Here is a 25644-nt window from a genome sequence, read left to right as displayed (position 1 = left end):
CGTTGTGTGGGAAATGCGCTTTGTCTATTTCTGTATACAGGCGCACAATAACTGGCTCCCCAGCTCTATAAAACCACTTTAATCCTACGCAAATTGGCTACCAATCCCATATATGAACTGGCTTCTGCGTATTACAAAATTCCCAGAATATTAATCTTCTGAAACTGGAATTTTGAGAAAAACCAGTATAATATACACCAGAAATTAGAAATGTAGTCGTAAACAATTTATTTATTAAAGAAACTGCAACTTACAGACTATAAAAGTTAATGCCTTCTTGACATTATGTTTTACAAACTCAAAAGCAGTTATACGTTTTTCCTGGAAAAGACCTATTGTATGCTCAATGAAATTTCTTTTCAGACCTATTGATTTTCGGTATACTTTTTTAATCTGTATAGTGAAGCCATTTGTGAACAAGCACTCGAGGAAGAAGATCTTGGTCTGATAATAAATGGTGAGACGATCAACAATATAAGGTATGCTGACGATACGGTTCTCCTAACGAGAACGCTAGTAGAACTACAACATCTCGTTCAAAGTCTCAATATATACTGTAACAGTTACGGCTTGAAAATTAATTTGAAAAAAACTAAATTTATGGTAATCACGAAATCAAAGAACATCAGAGCTAATCTTGTAATAGACAATACAACGATTGAGCGTGTGTCCTGTTATATGTAAATATCTAGGTGCTTGGATCACAGACGATACTGATCAAACAAAAGAGATTAGATGTAGAATAGAAATCGCTAGATCAGTCTTTAATAGAATGCGCAAACTCTTTTGCAATCGTGATATCAATATAAAGTTACGAATAAGAATGCTGCGGTGTTATGTCTTTTCTACCCTGTTGTATGGAGTAGAGGCTTGGACACTAAAACAGTTGACCACAAAAAAACATCGAAGCTTTCTCAGAATATCATGGATGGACCGCGTCACTAACACGCAAGTACTCCAAACTTTAGACAAAAGATGCGAAATTCTAAATGAGATAAAAACTAGAAAGATGGAATACTTGGGGCACATTGTGAGAGGTGAAAAGTACGAACTTTTAAGAAATATCATGCAGGGCAAAAGAAGTGTGGGAAGAAGAAAAATATCGTGGCTTCGTAATCTACGTGAATGGTTCGGGTGTAGTTCGATTGAACTTTTTAGGCGCGCTGCTAACAAAGTCGCAGTGGCCATGATGATTTCCAATCTCCGCTAGGAGTGGCACGAGAAGAAGAAGAAGATACTTTTTAGGGACACTACTACTTCTTACTTTAAAATAGGTATTTATTTAAACATTTTCCAAAACCTCCAAACATTGGAAAATGTTCTGATTAGAAGTATAAAACATAAATTGCATTTTAAGTGGAAGCTCTCGCATGCATTCGTCGTTCTTTGTAGAGACGTACTATTCTCGGCCCACATGATATGTGGAAATTTGGCGTCTATAGTTCTCCACCAAGAACTGTGAAAATTTTTGAACTGCCGGATGTCTGGATAAGATTGCTCCAAAATCAAAAGCAAATTCAGTTACTTCAGTTAAAACGGCATCCTTTCAAATCAGAATTTGGGAAAACTTGTCTAACTGGTTTGTTAATTGCTATTTTAAAGTTCACAGAACGGCTGGTCAAGAATTATGCTTAAACTCGTACACTCGTACACATAAACAAAAAGTACGTAGTGTTCATTCATGAACCCGTGAAAATTGACGACTCCGAATCGTTCTGAGAACTGCTCTCCTTCATTTATCGTTTTCAAATTGTATTTAGCTCGTCATACTGTTCCTTCACACTCGTTAGTAGTTTCGGTAACATCTTCCTCCGACTGTAGTACCTGCAGACTCTACACCAGATCTACATAATTCACAGTAAGCGTTTTAATGCCAAAACGGTTTACTTCTTTGTGAAGAAGTTTTATGGTCTTCTCACAAATGTCTTCAGCGGCCTTTTTTTCAGTGAATTGCTGAGTTTTTAGTGGTTTTGAGTTTCCAGACTACTGCGCTTATGTTTGTGCTCATCACCAAAGCCAACGATGTGTACGGTGCGAAAGTTTCCCTTTTCACCACTTACATCCAGGGTGTGCACACTGGTATCGCTTCAATTCTCCCAACAATAACTTATGGAAATTATATTTAAAACTGTTCACCACTAGCATGGGTTTTTCTCGTTTGCTTAACATTTCTGTAGCTTGCATCTTATATGACGATATAATCGAGAAATACGCAAAACTTCAGCAAATTAATTTGAAATAAATTTACGGCGAAGGGGTATATTTAAAGAATGATGAGAAAATCCAGTTTCTAACTGGCCAACTGAATAAAATCCATCGCCTACCTACTTAAATTTCCCAGAATTTCATCGGTAGCCAATTCGCGCAAACCCCTGTATTCGTATAGGGATTATTACCTACGAGCGGGTGCCAGTTCACATGCATTCTTTGTATATCCTTTCTGAAAAACTTATAAAAGTAGCTTTCGAGAATGTTAAGAAAACTTCTTCGTGCATTTAGTACTTTGAAATAATTGCAAATATGCATACTACACAAATATCTTCACCGGCAATACAAAATCATTTATAATGCAAGTAGCCACATAAATTCATGAAAGGAACTCAATATGTACTATTATCATAAACGAGAAACCAAACCCCAAGTTCCAAACAATCGCTAGATAATAGGGTCTTCTATCGAAGAATGAAAAGCATGGCTAAGCGAATCTTATTGACAAGCCGAACCTATTTCCTTTCGCTCTTAAGCCAGCATATTGTCCTTCTTTCCTATTTGCCTTTTATAGAGTGTTTTTAAGTACTTAAGTTTTTGTCTTTCGATGGTTAGTATTATTCCATGCCATATTGCCCATGCCATAAAATGAGTAAAGAGTACGTAGCAACCAAGCAACTTGCATAGACATAGGCGTAGACACACAGACAAGAGTGTGTGGCTCCTAGTGTGTACTCCTAGTCTTTCTGTCTCTATCAGTGATAGTATACTATTACTGCTTTTATTGGACGAGTTTCAGGGCACTGTTTGTTATTTGGTCTGGTAGTGGTACATTTTTTCTTGATTGGGTACGAATTATTTTCTTGAACTCTTCTTAGTCATTTTTTCGTAAATTTCTTCCACTTTTTCTATGATGCTTCATCCTTGAATTGGTTATAATGTAGATTACATTCCTTTTTGAGTGTTTTCCTCATGGCATCTATTTCTAGTTGAACAAATTGTACCTTGATCTTCGTGAAGCAGAGAGATAGGTTTTTTTATCGTTTACTTTACATAATTCTGGTTTATTTGGATTCAGTTGTTGGTTCCCATAACTGGTTTTGCTGTTTTAGTAGCTTTTGTTTACCCTGGCGGCTTAGCCAAATTGACCTATTTTTAATACTGGGTTGAAAGTTCTGTTGGCTCTCGTGTCGCTCTTATGTTTTTCCCTTATAAGCTTCTTTAATTCTTCCTCTGGTGATTGGTGTCTCTTCAGTTGTAGTACTACTTTGTAGTGCATTAGTTATTGCCTGCTCAAATTCCTTACCTTTTTATTGGAATTCGTTTTTTCTGTTTATTTCTGGAATATTTCCTATTTTCGCTGACTATTTTTCTAAAAGTATTCCATTTTGTCCCCTTTTTGTAGTATACTTGTGCATTTTCTATTTGTCAGTCTCCTACATTTATTACTGTTGGTCATCTCCTTCTTTGTCCACAATTTGGATTTACGTTTGGAGTCCTATGTTCTGTACGATTGCTATGTCTAGATGTGTGGATAGTCTGTTTCTACAGGTCCCATGACAATGTTTTTGATATATCAAGACAATTATTGAGCAACCTTCTGTCGGATACTTTTCCTGTTGCTCCAATTTAGAGATCTTGTATTTAGGTCTCCTATTATTATGGTACGTCTGTATTTAAGATGACATATAGATGGTATTCTTCAAGGACCAGTTCCCGTGGCATGTGTATAGTCTGGCTACTATTTCCTCAATGACGTTGGTATTTGTTCTTTTTCTTTTTGAATTCCAGGAGTCTATCATTAGTATTCCTTTATACTTATCTTAAAGTAGGTATAATACCTACACCACTGTTCAGAGTAATAATTTAACTTTGGCTCTAAGATTTTTGCCATTTTTTTAACATCCTCTCTTTTAGGAAGAGATTTTGTAGCGTAATTCCTCGCAAACTATGCATGTATTTAACTTTCATATTTTATGATATTTTAGGCGCTCAATTTTTTTTATTGTAAAGTTTTGACATTCAGGTTTTAATTATGTTTCTCTTTTCATAAAAAATATAGTGTACGTGTTCAGGTCAGAATCTGCCTTGTTTAGTTTTTTAAAATATTTTTTCATCTACTTTAGAGGTATTTACAAAAATTTTACCTTGTAAATATTTAACTTATTCCAAGCACTTCTACTTTTCATTGAGGAATGTAGTTTTTAGCACTATTTTCAAAGAATGACTCACTTTCTCGCTTTCAATGTTATTTATGTAACTATATGTGTTCGGTTGCCTAGAATTTTTAATATCCATATATGGAATACCATATGGAATATGACTAAGGATTTATTCAATTTTTAGTAACATTGTGATTAATCGTGATAAAATTTACAAAACGATGATCTCAGCCGTAACTGACTTTAACCATTTTGGAAAAATACTAATCTTATTGATTAGGTCATGTATTATATTTTAAAAAGCAAATCAATCAAAATGTTTTGACTTCTAACAATTGAGATTGATAATATCAATTATATTTATAGAAATTATTAATTTCGGTATAAATTATAATTTCCATGTAATATATCCTATATTTCTACAAGAAAACCATGACGAGAGAAATTTAAAAAGTGACCAAATGACAGGCGCAGATTACATCCCAATCCTACACATTTCAAATCGTTATTTATAATAGTTCCTCTTTCATTAAGTATTGTATCATTTACATTTAAATTTAGATATATTTTGTATAAAACATAATACATATATGTTTACAAACGAACGTCTAACTTATTTATATAGTCTATCGACTCTGGAGTCGCCATTAGGAAATCCTCTGACCTGCCTTGATAGGATCTTGTGGGACATGACATGAATGCGTGCCCTCCAAGTAAAAACTCGGCAGGACCCTGGGCTACCTGGCCTTTCGGCATACGCCCGTTAACGAAACCTCTGCCCCTACGAGTCCGACACCAAAGTGAAGGTGCCACGGGGCGCGTCCCAAAGACGTCCCGTGGGTCCCCCGTGGGGGTACCCCGTAGGGTTACCACGACACGTCTAGCACACGCAACCCGCGGGGGCTCCACCTTCCCCGTAGTACCTGTGTTGTGAGTACCTTGCCTACCCGTTACTCCCACACTACGGGCGGGTAGGTTCGGCAGGCGGAGGGATTTCCACCTCACACGTAGACAGGTCGCCGCCGAGGATCTCTCCTCTACCACTCTTGGATCTCCCGGTGGGTACGTGCCGGGACACCTACACCACTCCTGACCGCCGTCAGGAGCGGTATATCCACACCCCTCCTGACCGAGGTCAGGAGAGGTATTTACGGGCCCAGCTCGTTCAACCTCACCAGGCTCTTTTGGAATGGGAGTAGAGTGGTCCCACGAGTAGTCTCGTCTCGGATACTAGGAATGTAGACCGGTGACCGTGTCGCCGAAGCGACCGTGTGCGTTTCTACCAACCCGACACCTCAAACGACGGCTCTCCACCTCCCTATTCCTACCCATTAGTCGCCTCTTACGACAGGCAGGGCTTTCTGACCCCGGCCGTATTCTTATCTCCGCGAGCCGGACGGAGGATCTTGTGTGACACTGGACAGTACTGGACACTGTTCACTGTTAAAGTATATTCGTTTACCAAATTCCCATCAGTAAACATGAGCACGTGTTGATATTCGTCGTCTCATTCGTCAAGAGGCAATAAAATATAATTTATTACCGTAAGCGAGACAGATTCTCATGTTACAGATCCCAACTTGTGATTATTTTAAATTCTAATTGTATCGTGTTGATTTTTAAGTTATTATATTGTGCTATATTTATATTATAGTTATTGTTAAGTTATTTACTGGTCGTGTTATTTTTTAGAGTTTAGTTTAATTGTGATATAATGATTAAATTTCAAGAAATTCTTACACTAACAGTTTCAAAAGTAAATATTTTTAAAAATCATATGATACATAGGTCGTACGACCCTGTTTGGCTTACACGTGGTTCTGTTGACGACTGGGAATTTGTAGAATGAATAGGGTTTATATAATGTGACAGATGGTTTGTGGCTGTCCGCAGTCACAGAGTGGGGATGGTCGTTTACCCCATTTGTGCATCATGTAACCGCATCTGCCATGTTGGGTTCTGATTCGGTTCAGCATAGCCCATCCCATGTGTTGCGTGGTAAGTCAAAACCTGGTGTTTTTTGTGTGATGCAGGGTAACCTGCTATTTTGTTGTTCCATCCGTTCTCGAGTCCAAGTGGTCGTTAAGTTGAACTCTTTTCCACAGCAGTCTGTGCTGTTTTTGTTGGCGGTCGACTGGAGCGTAGATGGTTACCGTTGACAGCATCTATATCTTGATGGATTGGCAGGATCTCGTTACTAAGTATCTTTCTGTACTCACTAGTGAGGGAGTATATGCGCCGTAGTTTGGGTGGTGGAATGTGGTTCAGTACTGGGAGCCATTGCGTAGGGGTGGATTTGTTAACACCAGCATCTTCAATTGGGCATCTACTTTGTGTATATGTGGGTTGTTAAGTCAGGTTGAAGAGCAATATTCCGCGATTGAGAAGACCCAAGGCAGATGATCGCAAGGTGGAAGCCGATGTTCCCCATGTTGTGCCGCACAGCTTCTGGATGATGTTTCTGGATTTAAGTTTTCCGCTATTTTTGAAAGATATTCCTTAAAAGAGTCACCCCAAGGTACTTTGGTGTTTTATTGTAGGTGAGTGTGGTGTTTTCGAATTGGATGTTGAGTGTTCTTCCTGCAAGTTTGTTATTTGTTGAAAACTGGAAACCTCTGTTTTGGTGGCGTTTGGTTGGAGCCTACATTTACGGAAATACTTTCCCACTGTGTGTAAGTCCACCGTGAGGATTTCTTCTGTTTGTTCAAATGCCTTACACCTTGTTGCAAGGACCCAGTCATTGGCGTAACCAAACTTCCTTTCTGCGTTTGGAAAAATATTGCCATGAGATTTTTTTGCAAACTTGTAACATTTACACATTGTTTTAAATAAATTGTAACAGTTATTTTTTCGACCCGGGCAATTTTTTAGTTTTTTTGGATCATTATGAACAAAAAAGGTTTGTTGTAAGTTTTTTCTAAAGCTGATCGTTTTCGAGTCATAAATAATTATTTTTAACTCGAATTTATAATTTAAAACTGAACAAAAAACGCAAAATGATGATTTTCAAGGCTCAAAAACATACGTAAAAAATCATCTTTTTTTTTTAAATCATCAAGTGCCTAAATTCAAGTTGAAGTCTTCTTCTATCAGCTCTCGATGAAAATTCCTGGCTTATTTGATTTTAAAACATTGTTTTTTAATTGAAGCGCATATGAGCGGCCTCTCATTTGTACAATGAGAATTCAAACCAGCAAAAATTTGTGCCGTAGATCTTGTTTCTCTCTCTCTCTTCACGCCGCAGTGCCCCCGTCCTGTCATAAGCACAACATTAACAATCAAAAAACAATGTTAAAATGAAATAAATCCAAAGTACTTATCGAAAAATGATAGAATAAGGTTTGAACTTGAATTTGGTCCTTGATGAATTCAAAAATAATATTTTTTACTTGTATTTTTGAGCCTTGTGTAAAAAATTTGAACAACTTCTCAGCTGGGCGACCTCTTGAACTTTATTTTGGGGTATCTAATGAAAGTGATTATGCTAAAAAACATCATGGGAATATTTTTCCGAACGAACCCAAGCCTTGTCTATGTAGAGTACAGAAAACTTATTTGTAGGTTAGGTCGCTTTTCTTCTGCCGTTTCGTGTACACTGAATTTTTTTAATGCGTGGCTGCTGAAACGTCTATTTACATCTTTTGAAACGACTATGTAATTAAAACGTATGTTTAATCTATCTATTCATAATATTTTATTTGCTGTGTATGCACTTTTTAAAGTTTTGTCATTTATCTTGTCAATTGACAATGCCCGTATATATGTATGTTATCATACGTAGTCTGTCTTTGTTGTACCATACAGTACACTATTTTCGATCTATTTTTTCCTGTTCCCCAGTTTGCTAATTTATTTATTTCTCTATCACATCCAAAGTGTATAAAAGAGTTACTGAATTTAATGCAAGTAAGGACACAAAGATCTTGTTCCCGATATCTCAGTTTGTAATATTATTTGGTTTTTCTGTTTTTATTCCCTTGTTTCAATTCAGCTATCTCAATAAATTGTGACTTTATTTTAGGCGTTGAGAATGGTCCGCTTTCATGCAGGTTAAAATATGTAAATAAATATTGTATAATTTTTTTTTGAATAAACTAAAATGATGCTTTTTGCGATTCGACTTTAAGTCCGGAAATTGTTTTCAAAAAAAAAGGTGTGAACTGTAAAAAATGATGTAACCTGTAAAGTGTTATGTAACAAATACATACGAACAAATTTTGAATTATCTAGAAGAATTATCATGACCATATTCGGTACACGAGCAATGAGCATACCTACTCATTATCACTTTACAAAAAATAGTAAGAACAAATACCTTTATTTGACACAACATTTGCCATCAAGATAAAGAAGATTGCTATAACACACTTCGTGGTAACTAGATTATATTTATTTATAGAATTTAATGCCATTATTTTAGCTAAAGAACAAACAATAAAACTGTATTTATATAATATGTAGTTAACTTGAGATGCTATTTTCTTGCTACAATTAGTTAATGTGCAGTTTTTCAAAAGTCAGTCAAAACAGATGTTTAATAAGAACCAAATCTAATTCAAGGTGAAGATTATTATTAGGATCGAGGTCAGTTAAAATATTCCAATAAACGTTAGACCATAAGAGAGCGGCTAATCTAGACAGACCATAAAAGGATCTACGACCGTTACACACGTGACTGACAGGTCTACTAATCAGTATAATTTTGTAATTCTTTTAAAACTGAATCATAATATTCGAAAATCCTGTGCTAGTCGATTTTGGACAAATACAAAAATAATCCGACTCATAATCGATTCTCAAGATAAAAATAAAAAATTTATATTCATAAAAATCTTTGTATACGAAGGATGGAAATGCTTATTTTAAACTCAACTATTGAATTCTTTTCTATTTCTTAACTATAGACACTTCACTACAAGCTTTCAGTCAATACAGTTTGTTTAAAATTAGCAATTACGTTATGGATTATAAATTGTCCGAATAGGAAGACCTAAAGTAAACGTTAATATATTATAGGCTTGATTGTTATTCTCATTCTGAAATAAAAATAATGGATTATGAACATGATGAACAACGAATCCTGAAAAGAAAAATTTAAGGAAAATCTCTGGCCAAAAACAAACATATAAGATCTCTTTTCTAGCAAAAAATACCAACCATTACTGATACAAAAAAAAATTGTAGATTCTTTCCCTTTTCCTTAATAAATGTTGCTGAAGCTTTAAACTTTTCCAAAGATTCAAGTCCCGGATCAGATGGTATCTCTTCACCATTTCTACTACATATTCCAGACAATGGGAAACATTTATTATTAGACCTTCATCATGTTATCTGGAAAAATCAGGTATTTCCATCAACCTGGTCTGAAGCAATCATACTGAGAACTACTCTTCTTAAACCAAATAGATCCCGATCATCCCCAGAAAAATATCGGCCAATATCTTTAACCAATAAACAGGATTGTATTGCAAGCTTCTTTGATATTAATAAAGCCTATGATACTGTATGGCGGTTCAATATCTTATCAAAATTGCATAATTGGGACATTAGAGGTAATATGTTAAAATTCATATAAAATTTTCTCTATCTTCGCAGCTTCCAAGTAAGTTAAGACAATGTTACCTCAGATAAAAAAATTTAACAGAACGGCGTACCACAAGAATCGCTTATAAGCACAACACTTTTTCTTGTAACCATCAATGACATACTTAATCAATGCTCACCACTTGTTAAAGGGAGACTTATTATTTGCCAAAGGAAAAAACCTTACATCAATCCAAAAACATTTACAACAAACAATCAATAAGTTAATATCATGGTCTGAATTTATCGGATTACAATGTTCACCAACAAAAACCAAATGTATTCTATTCATATGAAAACATAAAAAACTTGCACCACATCTGAAGCTATAGTATAATCACTCAGTTTTACAATGTCCGATTTTTAGGCGTTTTTTGGCCAAAAACTAATTTGGAAAAAACATTCAGAGGAACTTAAAAAATCATGCCAATCAGGATTATATTTTATGAAAACTATTTCCAGTAAAAACTGCGGAGCAGATCAAAGTACATTATTGCATGTACATATATAAATCTTTAATTCGATCCAAACTCGACTATGATGCGATAATTTATTCCTCCAGCAAAACATCAGTATTGAAAACCTTAGGAACTGTCCAAAACTCAACTCTACGAATAGCTACATGCGCGTATCAAATAACACCAGTGAAAAGTTTACAATGCCTAACAGGAGAACTACCCCTAATTTTTCGATGCAAATATCTTTGTCTTTCATATGCTTCCAAAATAGCTAGTAATAAAGAGCATCCTATTTATACCAATACGTTTGCTGATTTCCTGACGTTTTTCAAATAAATATCCTAACTTTTTCACCTTGGTTGAAATGGAAACTTATCAAAATCACTATAAAATATACACTGACGCATCCAAATCATCAGACGGTGTTGGTGAAGCGATTCTCAAACCAAATCCGCTCTTTAAATTTAAATTCAATCCCATTACTTCGTTGTACACTGCAGAGTTTTTGTATGCAATAATACAAGTACTTATCCATATAAAAGAGCCGAAACAGTCCCAGTCTCTCATAATTACTGATTCACCAAGCTCGCTTTACACTGTCAAGCATTTATATACCAATAATCCAATCGCCTTACAGATAAAGTTAGAAATAGCGAACCTAAACGAAAAAAAGATCATCGTCGACTTTATGTTTGTCCCATTGCATTCTGGTATAAAAGAAAATGAAGAAGCAAACCAACTAGCCTACTCATCATCATTCAGCAAAGATTCCATGCACATTAACAAAGTTTCTTCTTATGATTTGAAATCTGAAATCAAATCTAAAGAAGTGCATGGTAAAACATGTGGAGTACATCGCAAAATAAACTAAAAGAAATTAAGTAATTAGTGAAACTGTGAACATCGAACAGACCACACCAAGTGAGAATAACGTAATTGCAGTAAACAGTAACTTAACCCATAAAACCTACCTCTTTATGCGAACTGTGTCACCAATGTGTGAAAATTACCAAAAAACCCTTTCCGTGAAACATATTACAAAATTAGTGTAAATACACTACGAAGCTACAAGAAAGAAGCATAACATCTCAATGAATATAAAGGAAGTGTTGAAGAAAACATGAATAATGAAAATACAATAGGTTATATTTTAAAAGACACTTGGTTATAAGTAGCAACCATAAGGCAAGAGAAAACGAGGGAGACCAAGAACAACTTGGAGAGAAAGAATAGACAAAGAGATGAGAGAAAAAATATAAAAGAGGACCTACGCAACGACCGGACAAAGTGGCAATTGGAAGTCGAAAAACGGCGGAGAACGTTATAAACCGACATCTTGTAGTAGTAGTAGATAACAGAATAATTGAAGCAATCTATGAATGTGGAATCCGGAGAAGGTGATGAAGTCTATAGGAGTAAAGAAGTAGCAGAAGAAGCTTAGATACCTTTAAGATCGAATAAAAACTATTGTCCCAGATTAATCTTACTCCCACTTGTGGAAAATAAGATGGATGGAAAGTGTAAACGAAACTGGCCTAGAAAAATTGACAATGGATGGACAGGAATTACCGGCGAAACATACTAGGACAGGTCCAGGCTAAAATAATACTGTAGTCCACCGATGAAGATAATGACTATTTCAAAGAGATTTTTCTACACCATGATCTAGACGTAAAGACGTTTCTAACTCAGATATTAAGAGTCTCTTATACAGAGAACAGCGTGTACGTCTACTAATTAATATACAATTTTAGTCTCTTAGCTCAGACCGTAATAATTTTTTAAAACCTGTAACAGAATTTACAACGCCCATAAAATTAAAAAAAAGCTATGCTGTCTCTTACGAATGTTATTGTAGTGTTTGCAATGGTTCTACCCTTTTCTTGCATGAGAGCAGGTGAGGCACGTTCTAGTTAGACCACCTATAAGAGTTAACAATGGTGGCGAAATAAATAGTTTATGTTTGCTTTAAAACATAAATTGAATTTCATGTATAGGCGTAGTATTGATTTTTCTAAAATGGGTTGTAAAATAATTACTTTTTTCTATGACCGGTATGAAAGTAAACCTTTTTAAAGCCGTGTTAGTGGATGAACAATCACTTTTTAACACGTTAAAAAAATCAAATATGTGTGAAAAAAGTGACGTAACATGTGATTATTTCACGCTCGCAAATTGTAAAACTCGCCGGTGAACGTTGGCATTCCGCAACAAGCTACCGAGATAGATAACAGATGGCGAGACCGAGACACCAAGCGACATAAGCAAAACGTGCTTCTATACTTCAGTATATCAGATATAAAAAAAGGCTTCTTCAAAACTGTTCTTTAAAAGGCTACTGGAAGAAGAAAATGACGATATATTTTTGGTATTACATGTTTCAAATGAAAAAACGGAGGTGTATAAATTCTATATTTAAAACGAGACGCGAAGAAGGATTTTATATTTTCTAGGACGATAATATCCTTGCAGGATTCTACTTGGATGTCTACTTCTACTATTCTATTTCGGATTCTATTCGGATTCTATTCCATTTCGGTTCTGTATGTATTTCGGAGGTTATTATTTTTAATAAGAAACCATGTACAAATCAGTACTACAACAGAAATGTCGTGCAAAGGCCAACTTTACTACTGTATTTTGTACTGTTTACTACATTATGAAAGTAAACACATACTCCGCCTTACACATACTTCTTGAAGTTTATATTAATCCTTACATTTAAAGTCCATTGTCTAACTACACTCAGTCTGTTCCATTCAGAGCCCTGTAAAGTTGAGTTTATCTCTTGCTTTTCCAGAACGTTTTCCACCCTCTGCACGCGATGATGGTGTAGCTTCTGTAGGGAATTCTGCTGTATACGCATATTGTCGGTAAGATAATGGATAATCTGCTATCGAGCAGCTTTTTTTAAAGTTTTCAATACAAATGACACCAGACTTACCGATTTCATGGACTTTTCCTGTACAGTCTTGCCAGGTTTAGGTATAAAAGTTACCCTTGAGCCTCTAAACAAAGGCAAATTTACTGTTCACACCCCTAACTTGCTCATCCTCGCATGATATTCTACGATTATATAGATGAGGCATAAATAGAAGGTTCTGTTACTGCAGACTATTGAAATAAACCACATTATTGAAAGCTAGATATTAGTACAACTTTATTCTCTATGTTATCTCCAAAGAACCTACAAAAGAGCTAGTATTACCTTAATACTCGTGATCTATTATATCCACATTTACTTTCCCCCAGTAATTGGCTACATTGGCTTTTGCACGGTCGTCCAATACTTCTTATGCCGATTGGTGATTACTTTACTTACTTTCCGTATCTTTAAATTTTGTATTTCCAATGGTTGGCCACATAGATGGCTCTGTCATTCGCTAAAACTAGGTCTTCTTCTGTGCAGGTCTCTATCATCTCTGTGCATGATAGTAGATGGTGACTATTTTGAACTTCACCACAGTGACAGGTATCGTCCTCCTGGTATCCCCATTTCTTCAGGTTACTTGCACAACATGAAACGCTAGTTCTTAGTCTGTTTAGCGCTTTCCATACGGCAAATTGTGTCCAGTGGCCCTTTCCTCTGAGGAAGCAAAATGTGTTGTAGCTGACGCTTGCCATAGGTGTATTCGGCGCGTCTTTGGCTCTTCGGGAAGAGATCGTGATTTTTTCAGAAAGCTTTTCCGAGATCTTAGTCGACTTGGCTGAACTTGGTGGTCATACAAGGTGTGTCTTCGATCCGTCTCCTGCTTCTTTCGTTCTATCGCTGATGTGACCTGTCTTCTGATAGTGTCACCTCGGGGGAACAAATAAGGGTCTAACCACCTTCTGTTGTCTCCGGGTGCTCTGTAGAGGGCTTCGAATATACTGTCGAGAGCTCCCCTACTTAAGTCCATTTTCGGGTTATGGACTTTATCTTCGGTGTCTTGCCTTGAAAAAGGCAAGATATTTCTTACATGACAATTTCTTCGTCGAAATAAAACACTAAGTTAAGTTGAAACAATTCTCAGCCACAGAGTATGGTAAATAAATGCAGGAAGCAGAGCCCCGAGATCACTAAGCTCTCGGAGAGCCCGTGAGGGACTGACCTGGTTGACCTGAAAATCGCCAATATTTATATGCGCGGTTCGAGCGATAAATAGGGATTTCCAGGTCAAGAGCCAATGGGAAAATTCGAGGCGGGGCGATGCGCATCGAAATGCGTACTTGTCTAGACTATGGCATTCGATGACAATAGCAGGTGGAGCGATTCCAACTATAGGGTAGACCTCTTCGATAGGTGTCGGTTTCAGGCAACCAGATATTATACGAACCGTTTCATTTAACGCAACATCGACGTTTTTAGCGTGAGTAAAGTTTTCCCATACTGGTGCTCCAAACTCGGCGACAGAAAAACATAATGCTCAGAAGTACGGAGAGTTTGTGGTTGTGCTCCCGATTTTGTATTTGTTAGTTTGCGGATGATATTATTTCTGGCACTAACTTTTTTCTTGACATCTTGACAGTGATATCGATAAGACAGAGTTCTATCCAGGCGTACGCCGAGGTATTTTGGCGTCTTATTGTGTTCCAGAATCTGATCACACCATTCCACCTCCAGTGTCCTCGGGCATGCTTGTGGAAGGTGGAAAGCACACACCTGGGTTTTTGTAGGATTGGGTTTCAGATGGTTTTCGTCATAGTGTATTGCTAAGTCTTCTAGCTAGGGCATCTGTCAGCTTTACTTCGATTTCATTGAAGGTACTTCCCTGAGCTGTCACAACTGTATCAACACAACAAGATTAGTGATTTATCTCTTGCTATTTTGACCACACGGGTCTACTCCATTCTGCTTATGTGGTTAGATTAGTGATTTATCTCTTACTATCTTAACCACACGGGTCTCCCCCATTCTGCTTATGTGGTTATTCCAATCTTTTTTTTCTATTTAGTGTCCATTCATTTATACACACTGTACTTTGCATTTTCTTTTAATCCGTTTCCAGTAGCCCTCGTGTTGTTGATGTGCCAAGTCGTGTTTCTGAGGCATATGTCATTATTGGTCTTACACTGGCTTTATAAATTCTTGACTTCATCTCAGTGTTAATGTGTCTGTTTTGCCATAAAGTGTTATTAAGGCATCCTGCAGTCTATTTGCTTTTTATACTTGATATCTCACTTCTTTGTCCAGGTCTCCATATCTGTGTACAATGTAATTCCAAGGTATTTGATTTCCAGTACTTGTTCAATACTAATGCCATCAATTTCTATTTTACATCTGATTGGTTCTTTGCTGGTTATTGTTGTTTTAGTTTTCTGAGATATTGTTATATTAAATTCTTCTGCTCTTATGTTAAATTTGTGGACTAGTCTTTGCCGACTATCTTCAGGTTGGGCTATCAATCTTACGTCGTCTGCATAATTAGAGTATTTTACTTCTTTATTTTCAATTGTGTATCCTCTTCCTTTATTGATACTTTTTTTTGACTAATATTAAGAATAATTGTTTTAATACATTTTCTATTCAACATAAGCTCTTTAAATACAAATATAATGATCTCTGACATTTTAAAGAAACTATCAATTTGTTTTTTATATTCACAATCTTCACGTTTTGCATTATCACGTTGATGTTTGTTGCATAATTATCATTCATTACTTATTTGTGAATATTTTTACTAATATTATATTAGTGCATGGTGTTCAAGAAATTCAAATCATAACTGGAATTTTTTTTTCATTTGGCATTGTAGCTGCACTTTAAAAATGACAATACATTTTATAAATAATATTTTATCTTAATATATTTAAATAGGGCGTTCATATCATCTACAATAAACATTGATAAAAAAGTAAAAGAATCAATAGTCAATAAAATTCCATGGTAAACCGAAAATGATGTCATGGCTTATTTTAAATTTATTTAAACTTCAAACGTATTGGCATACAAGGAAATGTGAGTCATGGCTTGGTCTGGCCGCTGGTTATTGTAAACTCTAGAGATGGTCAATATCGTTCCACTTTTGGTATTCTGTATCAGACCTATTAAATCATTATACCAGCACCGTCTTTACTATAATTATAAACCAGACACGGTGTGGTTAATGTTCAGATAACATAGCCATGTGGCTGTTGTAAGATTATAATTTTTTGGTTTTACAAAGATTTTTTGGTTGTTACAAAGCTAAAATTGCCTTTAGCACAGTCTGGTTATGTAAAAATCATCGATTTCACGGCAAAATTTTTCGCAGATATCTGAAGCTTTTAAGACATAGTTGGGGTTACTAGATGACGAATAGATGAAAAAGTACTCGTATTTTTACCTTGCTTTTTTTTAAACAATAATTTATGGTCACAATTTGATTTTTTGTGTTATAAGTTTTTTCCCATATATTTTATATAAACAATATTTATATCATTTTTTTATATCAAGAATATCTTTATTGTCCCGTTTTTAAATTTAAATTAATAAATAATTTACGGAAATATTTGCAAAAAAGCAGTTTTTTTGCACTAATTTATAAAATTTTATTAATTTTTTGTAAACAAAATAAAATGTATGTATGTAGGTATGTTTTTTTACTTATAAACAATTGTAATAACTTACATAGCTGGTAAAAAAACTCACAGTTACATAAATAAAAAAAAACCTATGACCATTAGGAACGAAGTTAGGGACTATTTTTAAAAAAATCATATCTCCATTGTTTATAAACGTAAAATTTGCACAAATTTTGAATGCAAATCTAAACTTTATATTGAAACTATTATAGCTATAAAATTCATCCAATTTTTCGAAACTTAAGCCCTTCGAAACGAAGGTACTTTCGAAAGATCGACATAGGAAAGTGGAGGGAATAACTGTTTTAGTTTCGTTTTTTTTTTTCGAGATTGGAACTTCAAATTGAAACACGTAGGAAAAATTTATATTATCTCGGCTTCCATTGCAGCTAGAACCCCTTTTTAATCTGGGGTAGCTCGTCGAAATATGAATAACTACATAGTTTTCACTGTCCGGGAAATATGGAAAACATCGGAAAAATTGAGTCCATTTGAAATTCACCGTAAAAACTTACTTTTTTTTAATTTGGCTGGAATAGTCTGTCCCGGTATTAATAATAATGACATAATTTTTACCCCCCTCCCCCCCAGACATCTCGGAAAATCCCGGAAATAACTGCATAATTATGACCCGAGGGTTTGAAAGGGTTAAAATTGTAAATCTTACATTGTTTATATATTGTTTATAAGTAGAAAATGACATTTAATCATTTGCATATTTTGTTTATTAAATATTGTTATCACCAAATTTAACAAAAGCAGTTGTTAGATAGTACCTGTATAATCGGAAAATCATTTGTTCGCGGTCTAATTGCACGCTTGAGCGAATGGACCTGATATGATGGTAGAGAATTTATATAAGGGCTATTATTTACCTTAAGTTACTCGTTTACGTCCAATAAACATTTGTAAGACGGCAAGAATTTTTTGTGTTATTTATTTTATATAATTTTTTCGTTAAAAACATTGTTTTTATTAAGAAGTGTGTTCAAATAACATAGAATCAGTGGCGTATAATAAAACCTTATAAAATAAATATGTTTTAAAAAAGCTTTACAAGCAAGGATCGTTCTCAATTTCTGTAAGGTTGAGTTCACTTAGTCACTGAAGAAGAACCAATAGTCTAGCAACAAGCAATAAAAACTGTCTCCCTTTATGTTATGGGTTGCTGTTGCGAAGTAATACACATCTTTTACAAATTGTACAAACCATGTCGGTTTTAGTGTAGAAAACGAATTGATGTAAGACAATGTCGTAATAATATAGAGAACAGTAGTTTTCAATTTAGTTTAACGATGTGACGACATAAGAAACATTGTTAGTCTCAGAAATAAGTAATTTATCAAATCAAATATTGAAAAAGAAAAAACGTGAAACAAAATCTAATTTTATTACCATTACTGTAAAAACTCTTTTGAAAATATGGTAGAAATTAGAGCTTAACGTAAAATAGGCATTATACAGGGTTTTTCAAAAAGGTATGTCATAAATTAAATCACGCATTCCGGGGACAAAAATAAATTGATTGAATCAACTTACCTTAGTACAAAAGTGTACACAAAAAAGTTACAGCCGTTTGAAGTTACAAAATAAAAATTGTTTTGGACACGTTACTTTCTTGTTCTGAAAGCATTTTTCATACAAAAGAAACAACAAAATCTAAGCGCACAGAAAAATTTTAAGGGGGGTGTGCCCCACATTCAAAAAATGAAAGGAAAAAGAAACTCTCGAAAGAAAGCTGGTCTGGAAGATCAAAATTACTACATTATTATGTATGTATGTAAAAATAAAATTAATATTTTCTAATATCTTCATCAGCATTGATAAGAGCTTGTAGTCCATCTGCGTGAAAGGAATTATGGAATTGTCTTCTTTAGAGAGCCCTTCCCAAACCTGTTTTATACCGTGCCACAGCTCTTCAGCATTTTGAGGTATAAAATTACGCCGATACAACCGTTTTATAATAACCCCCAAATATTCTTGATTTGAACTGTAGGTGGGCCATGGTAAGGTTTTGATGTTCTGCAGCCACTGATTTATTATATTTGCAGTGTGAACATGACAATTATCTTGTTGGAGGAAAAAATTATTTTCTGGATACAACTGTTCTACAATGGGAAGCATGATGTTTTCTAGATGATTCAGGTAGTCTGTCCAACAAACCTGCCATCAATACGCCGTACCATTCCCATTCCTCTGGATGAAATCCATCCCCATACATTGGCCAGCTGCTCGATATCTATCAACATATTAGAGGATTAAATCTATTATTATCTGGTCTATACACCCCAATTTTGCCCTTTTTAGAAGATTGAAAAATGTTCTCATCTGTAATTATTACCCTGTCCCAAAAGTCTTGATTTGTGAAACTGTGACATAATTCTTGCGGTTTTCACATCTTCAAAAGGATTCTCTTCTAATCTCTCCAAAAGCCGAGCTCCAAAAGTACGATCTTCATGAGCGGTAGATATTTTTGGTCTTCCAGAATCTTGCTTTCTTTAGAGAGTTTCTAGTTCTCTTCATGTTTTATTAATCTTAAAAACTTTTTAGGAACCAGCTGTACCTCATTAAGAGGCCAGGGCAGAATGGGACGCTTTTAATGAGAAAACTAACGCACAATAGATCTATAAAAGTTGCAGTGTATTTTTTAGAAAAATGATTAAATTTAATTTGAATAATTGTTGTTTTTTTTTAGATTAGTAAATAACATCCAACCCGGAATGGTAAAGAAAATTAACACATCCGCAATGGCTTTCAAATGTATGGAAAATATCAACGCCTTCCTAGAAGCTGCCAAACAATTAGGTGTACCACCTCAGGAAACATTCCAGACTGTAGATCTGTGGGAGAGGCAGAACCTTAACTCAGTTGTCATTTGCTTACAATCATTAGGCAGGAAGGTAAGAATGCTTCTATTACATATATTTCCAAACTGCATATTTGTTTGAATGCATTTACATATTAAGTAACCATTAATTATTAACTAGTAAGTTTAATGAAGTATTGAGGAATAACGTTTTGAGAAGAATTGTAAAAACAGCATAACTCTAGATGAAAAGGATCTTATACCTAGGACGCATCTCTCGACACGAAAGATAAGTGCTATCAAAACTAGTAATATAATGAAAAATAAAGCCCCGCTAAGGACGTGACCATAGGCAGTGTTGTATGGTTGAAAAACATACTTCATTTGAGAAGACGATTCAGATACACTTCTAAGAATGGCACAAAACCCCCTACAGTTCGCTAAAATTATTGCTAACCTTTGCTAATGGAGAGGACACTTGAAAAAGGGAAGAAGTGTAGTGAGCGGCAATGTAAAGATATTTTTGAAAATCATTTACACTAGATGACCAGAGTTTACACCAAAGTTGGGTGGTATCTTTGACATAACCTAAACATGGTCGCCATTTTCAAGTAATGGCTTAGGATGGTCTCTTTTAGTTAAATGATGTTATTTTTATAAATTAAATATACGAATTACGCAAAAAGTTTTACGCTTTCTTTGAAGATCATCGTCATTATCATTCGGCTTATTGCGTGTACTACAGGACATAAGCCTCCTCCCTACGCCTCCAGGAAATTTGTTGTTTATCGTCTGTCCATAGAGTCGGTGGTTTTCCTTGATTTTTTTTTATCTTCACAGGGTCTTCATTCTAATAATCTCTTAGTACATCTATCATCACTGAGCTGTACTACATGTCCTGCGAATCTCCATGTTAGCCTTGATAGTTTTTCTATGTATTCTATGCCCGTTCTTTTGTGAATCATTATTTAATTGAACTGTGAATAATTCTTATTGAAGCATTATTTTTGTGAGCGTTAGTGTTTTGGATTCATATGTTATAACTAGAAGCGAACATTGATGTATTCCTTTCTCTTAAGGCTCATAAGGATTTCTCAATGGTGTTCAGTACTTCTTGGTTCTTCTTCATTCTTTTGAATACCTCTTTATTTGTAATTCTATCATTTCACGGGCTCATGAGTATTCTCTGATACAGCCACTATCTCAAACGTTTCCAATCTTCGTTCAAGGTTCACGGTTTAACACTATAAAACAGAACAGAGAAGATGTAGCATCGCGGCGTTATTACTTTTATACCAAAAAAGATTGTGGCTTTTGAAGAAAGCTCTAATCCGGTTGAAGGTTCATGTAGCTTTTTCAATGCGTGTTCTTATTTCCTAGTTGTTGACCGATGCTTCAGTTATTATGGTGCCGAGGTAGTTGTAGTGGTTCAGTCTTTCTTCTAAGGTTAAGTTGACTTATAGTTGACTTTCTGCTATCTTTTTCTTTCTAATTATTATGAGCTTTATAATCTTCCTTGCGTTTGTATTCAATCCATATTGTTGACTGTGGTACGTGATTTTGTTCATAAACACTTGTAGGTCTTCTAGTTTGTCCGCATATAAATGGTGTCATCTGTGTATCTGATGTTCAACTGGTAGGATGTTTAGTAGAATCCCTATTTTAATTTCGTGTAAATCTTTGCTAAATATTCTTTCAGAGCAAAGATTGAATATTAAAGGAGGCAAAATACATTCTTACTAACATACGTATACGTCGAATGAGGACAATATTGTCTCTAAATCGAAGGTTATTACGCATTTTTTCGTCGATTTTTATCCCGGTCTTGTACCAATTAACTTTTTTGAAAGCATGCGCCAGAACTTCTGTAAAGAGAGAAGACACGGCATCGTGTCTTCTTTTTTAAAACCTCTCTCCAATGGGAACTCGTTAGTTTTTTCATGAAGTTGCAAACCCTGAGTTAGAGCCCTGATTATTCAGATCAATTCTACCATATCGAAAGCCTTTTAGAAACTAACAAAAACTAGTACTGGTGAACGGTTGTGCTCTATAGCTTTCTTTACTAAGGTTTTTGGCGCTATAAGATGCTCATTGGTACCGAAACCTGAACGAAAATCAGCTTATTCTATTGATTGATAGAGGTTTGGTTTATTTTCTAAGCTACAGGTGACTATTTTGGTAAAAAGTTGTACATAGCTAGAGGAGGCTTTATCGGTCTATAGTTTTCTATTTTTATAGATTAATATCATTCAAATTTCATTAAAACCCTTTAAATTAAAGACCTTTCTATCAGTACTTATTAATAACTTAATATATGTTTTAGGCTGACAAATATGGCAAACCACACATCGGACCAAAAGAAGCCGAAAAGAACGAGAGAATGTTCTCAGAAGAGAAGCTTCGTGCTGGTCAAACAATCATAGGACTTCAAATGGGAAGCAACAAAGGTGCAACTCAATCAGGGATCAATTTCGGGAACACAAGACACATGTAAATTAAGAACAAATAAACTTGGAACCATTCCAGCAGTTTTGTGTTAAAACTATTTCAAGGGTTTTAATGTTGAAGCTGTTTGGTACTCAAAAATAACAGAGTCTTTTATAGTACTTAGAACCACATAGTTGCCTGTTAGATGTTAGGTACTTAGCCTACTGTTAGTCGTTGTGTAACTTTTAAACTCAAGCCAGAAACTTGATTTTTGGTTGAATTAAAATTGTGATATTAACTAAAGAAATATATTTCAGAACCAAATTGGAGAAATAATTGCACCAATAAATAGCTAACACTTCCTTCTGCCAAGTATTTCAAACATTGTACTTTTCAACTAAGATTTCGATCTATCTAAATCAATTTCTTCCATCGTTATATATAATATTGCACACAAGTAGTACTATTACAATAATATGCAACATTGAATTAGACGTGCAAGTTTTTATTAAAAATAAAGTTTTTGAAATTTTAACATTTTAAGAGTTTTAGCTTGAGTTTTGAGATTCTGCTGTTTTTGATCATTTTTGTATAAGAATATTTTTAAGACTATTATTTATGAAATATATGTTTTGTTAATACATCGAAAATATATATTAGTGTAGATTTACAAGCTATTTTTGATCGATTTTTAAACAGTATTGTTGTAAACATTCCTGTTAAACACTTCCATAAACAATAAACTAAAAAATAGCGTTTTTGGCGTTTTTATTATTTTATATAGGGACCTATAATGTATACAGAGGATAAACCATAAAGAGGACCATAATATCCGTTATAAATTAACAAGGACAACTTCAAAACAGCAAAACAAAAATAACAAAATTAATCGAAACATTTTACAGCGACCTTTATATCTCAATAAATGGTTCACTTGCATCTTCGAAACATAATCTGAAAATAATCATAACACCCGTGAACTCAGAAGTAATTCCCGAAATAAGCGAAGGAGAGATAAAAAATACTATCAAAGAAATGCAAGGAACAAAGCACCTGGAAGTGAGGGAGTTATATATTACAAAAATAAAATAGACCGTTAAAGCTTGATTTGGTTACAGCGTACCATTCGCTGATATGCATATTTCTGCCTCGGGGTGTCCTCAGAGCGAACTCACGGTAAGTTCTAACGAAATAAAACCTTTTCTATGCATAAAAGTAAATATTTAAAATATTTACCGACAGACGCTAGAGCGACATCTACTAATGAGAATATAAATCGAATCGATGAAACATAGATAGAAATCTCTATTTAGTTAAGGCACGATTTAAAGATATCTTATTTAAAGAAGGAGATCGGGAAAAGGAGAGAAAAAATTGACAATAATAAACTATAAGATACCTACATTGCAAATGTATACAGACAGCAAATAGAAGATCAGATAAGGACAGAAGAAAAAGAAGACATTAACCAATTATGGGCAAATATACGAGATATTGTGTTACAGAAATCGGTTGCAATATCAAAATCAAGTCAGAAAAAAGAAATCATTGGTCACAAGTTGTACACGGAGAAAAAAAGAAGAGTATAGACGTCTTAGAAGAGAGGAAAAACGTATTCATCGACGTAAGAAGAGGAAATACGAACAGAACACTCTCAATGAAATTTATTCGATAAAAATGAAACGAGGAAATACTACCATCCTTAAATAATAGCCGTCGAGAATTTAAACCACGATTAAAAATTTGTAAAGACACTAACGGTGAAATTCTACATGATAAAAACTCAGTTCTTAACAGATGGGCACAAGATTTCAGCGAACATTTAAATATAAACGATATTGAAGAAGGTTACAACTAGACAATCAACAAAATCGACAACGTCAACTACACAGTGAAGACCCAACAAGAAAAGAAGTGTCAAATGCGATCCTAAAACTCAAAGACAATAAAGCCCCAGGAATAGATGAAATCTGTTCGGAAATCTGTAAAAAAAAAGGTGGTGATCAATTTTTTGCAGCAATCCATAAACTAATAGTACTTATATGGCAGAATGAATTGGTACTAGAAGAGTGGCTAAAGGGAATAATATGTCCGTTGCATAAAAACGTTGATCAACTAAGAACTACAGAGGTTTTACTCTGTTAGCATCTGCGTATAAAATCTTCGGCAATGTATTGTTTGAAAGACTTAAACATTTTACAAAGGATATTTTTTTTTATTTAAACAAAAATGACCCTGCATCAACTACTAAGAGTTATTAGCAGGGGGTACAAACACAAATTACAAGTATTCAATTTCTTACAATGTATATATAACTTAAATATATTCTATTAAATATTGTAAAAATTAATGTCTTTCAAATATTTCAGCACTTGGTTGAACTGGCAGCTTAGTAGATTCATGTTGGTAGAGAGGTTATTTTTTTCTTCTTTCTAGGGTGTATGTTTTGCATTCTAATGTTTCACAGTGATTTGTGTCTTGCAGTTGTGGCAGAAAGGGATGGCTTCTTTATTTATTAAGTGAATATGGGTTGGTATAGTATGTCCTAATCGTAGTCGAGTTATTATCACTTGTTCACAACGTTTGAGTGGGAGTGGTAAGGTGGTGCTGACAATTTCTATGACATCTTTTAATTTGTTCAGGTTCAGGAGTATAATTTTTTAAGGTTTATTATAGAATTCTCTTTGAAGTGAGTTTCTTGTATACACAATATTAGTGAATACTTTTGAATTAATAGTTTGAGTGATTCGAGGTGGGCGAAATACACATTTGGGTTCCATTGAAGGATTATTTAATTTTCCTCTTTTATCATTATGTTAACTGGTAATTTTACAATCGACTACAGATATATTACGTAGAATATAAAGAGTAGTAATATCCACAAATTGAAACAAACGGATAAAAACTGATCGACAGATGTAATGAAAATTGCATATCTAGTAGGGATTTCCTCGGAAGTACAAAATTTTAAATTATTTTTCTTCAAAGTAAGCTTTATTAGGGCCAAGTAACTGGTACAATCGAAATTCACATAGTTGCCAATATATTAAACAATACAGGGTATATGGGTTCAAGAACTCTGTAAAAGAAAGATGCTGTGTGAGATTTTTGGCATCCATATAATAAATGCTAGAAGTAAGTATATTATATCGATGATATTCGGCCATGTTGGTTGCCCATTTCAGATTATCAACAATGAAGAAATCCCATGGAAATCGCTAAAACTTGATTGCAAATTTTTTAGTTAGGTTTTAGATTGGTTTCTACTCCAAATTTTTAAAATTATTTGGTCTCAAAAATCTGGAAAAATGCCGTTGTTATTTCTATTATTAAACCAAATAAAGATAAATTACAATCAGAATCATATCGTCCTATATCATTAACATGTTCTTCATGTAAATTTATAGGAAAAATAGTCAATAAAATGTGGAACTTAGAACATAATCATCAACTTACC

The 25644-nt window shown here is 34.5% G+C and overlaps 1 protein-coding gene across 2 annotated transcripts in view; it reads left to right on the top strand.

Moving 5' to 3' along the window:
- The window catches only part of Chd64 (transgelin calponin-3), a 69079-nt gene extending 46134 nt beyond the window's left edge, over positions 1-22945 (top strand). For both annotated transcript variants that reach the window (XM_072541048.1, XM_072541047.1), the window contains exons 3-4: positions 19650-19854; positions 22084-22945. In XM_072541048.1, coding sequence (XP_072397149.1) covers positions 19650-19854; positions 22084-22254 — 376 coding nt within the window. In that variant the 3' untranslated portion in view covers positions 22255-22945. The remainder of the gene's footprint in view (positions 1-19649; positions 19855-22083) is intronic.
- The last annotated feature ends 2699 nt before the right edge of the window (positions 22946-25644 follow it).

This window comes from Diabrotica undecimpunctata, chromosome 8 (genome assembly GCF_040954645.1).
Source record: "Diabrotica undecimpunctata isolate CICGRU chromosome 8, icDiaUnde3, whole genome shotgun sequence".
NCBI lineage: Eukaryota > Metazoa > Arthropoda > Insecta > Coleoptera > Chrysomelidae > Diabrotica > Diabrotica undecimpunctata.
The sequence above is the reverse complement of the archived record's forward strand: the minus strand, read 5'-3'. Positions and strand labels throughout refer to the sequence as shown.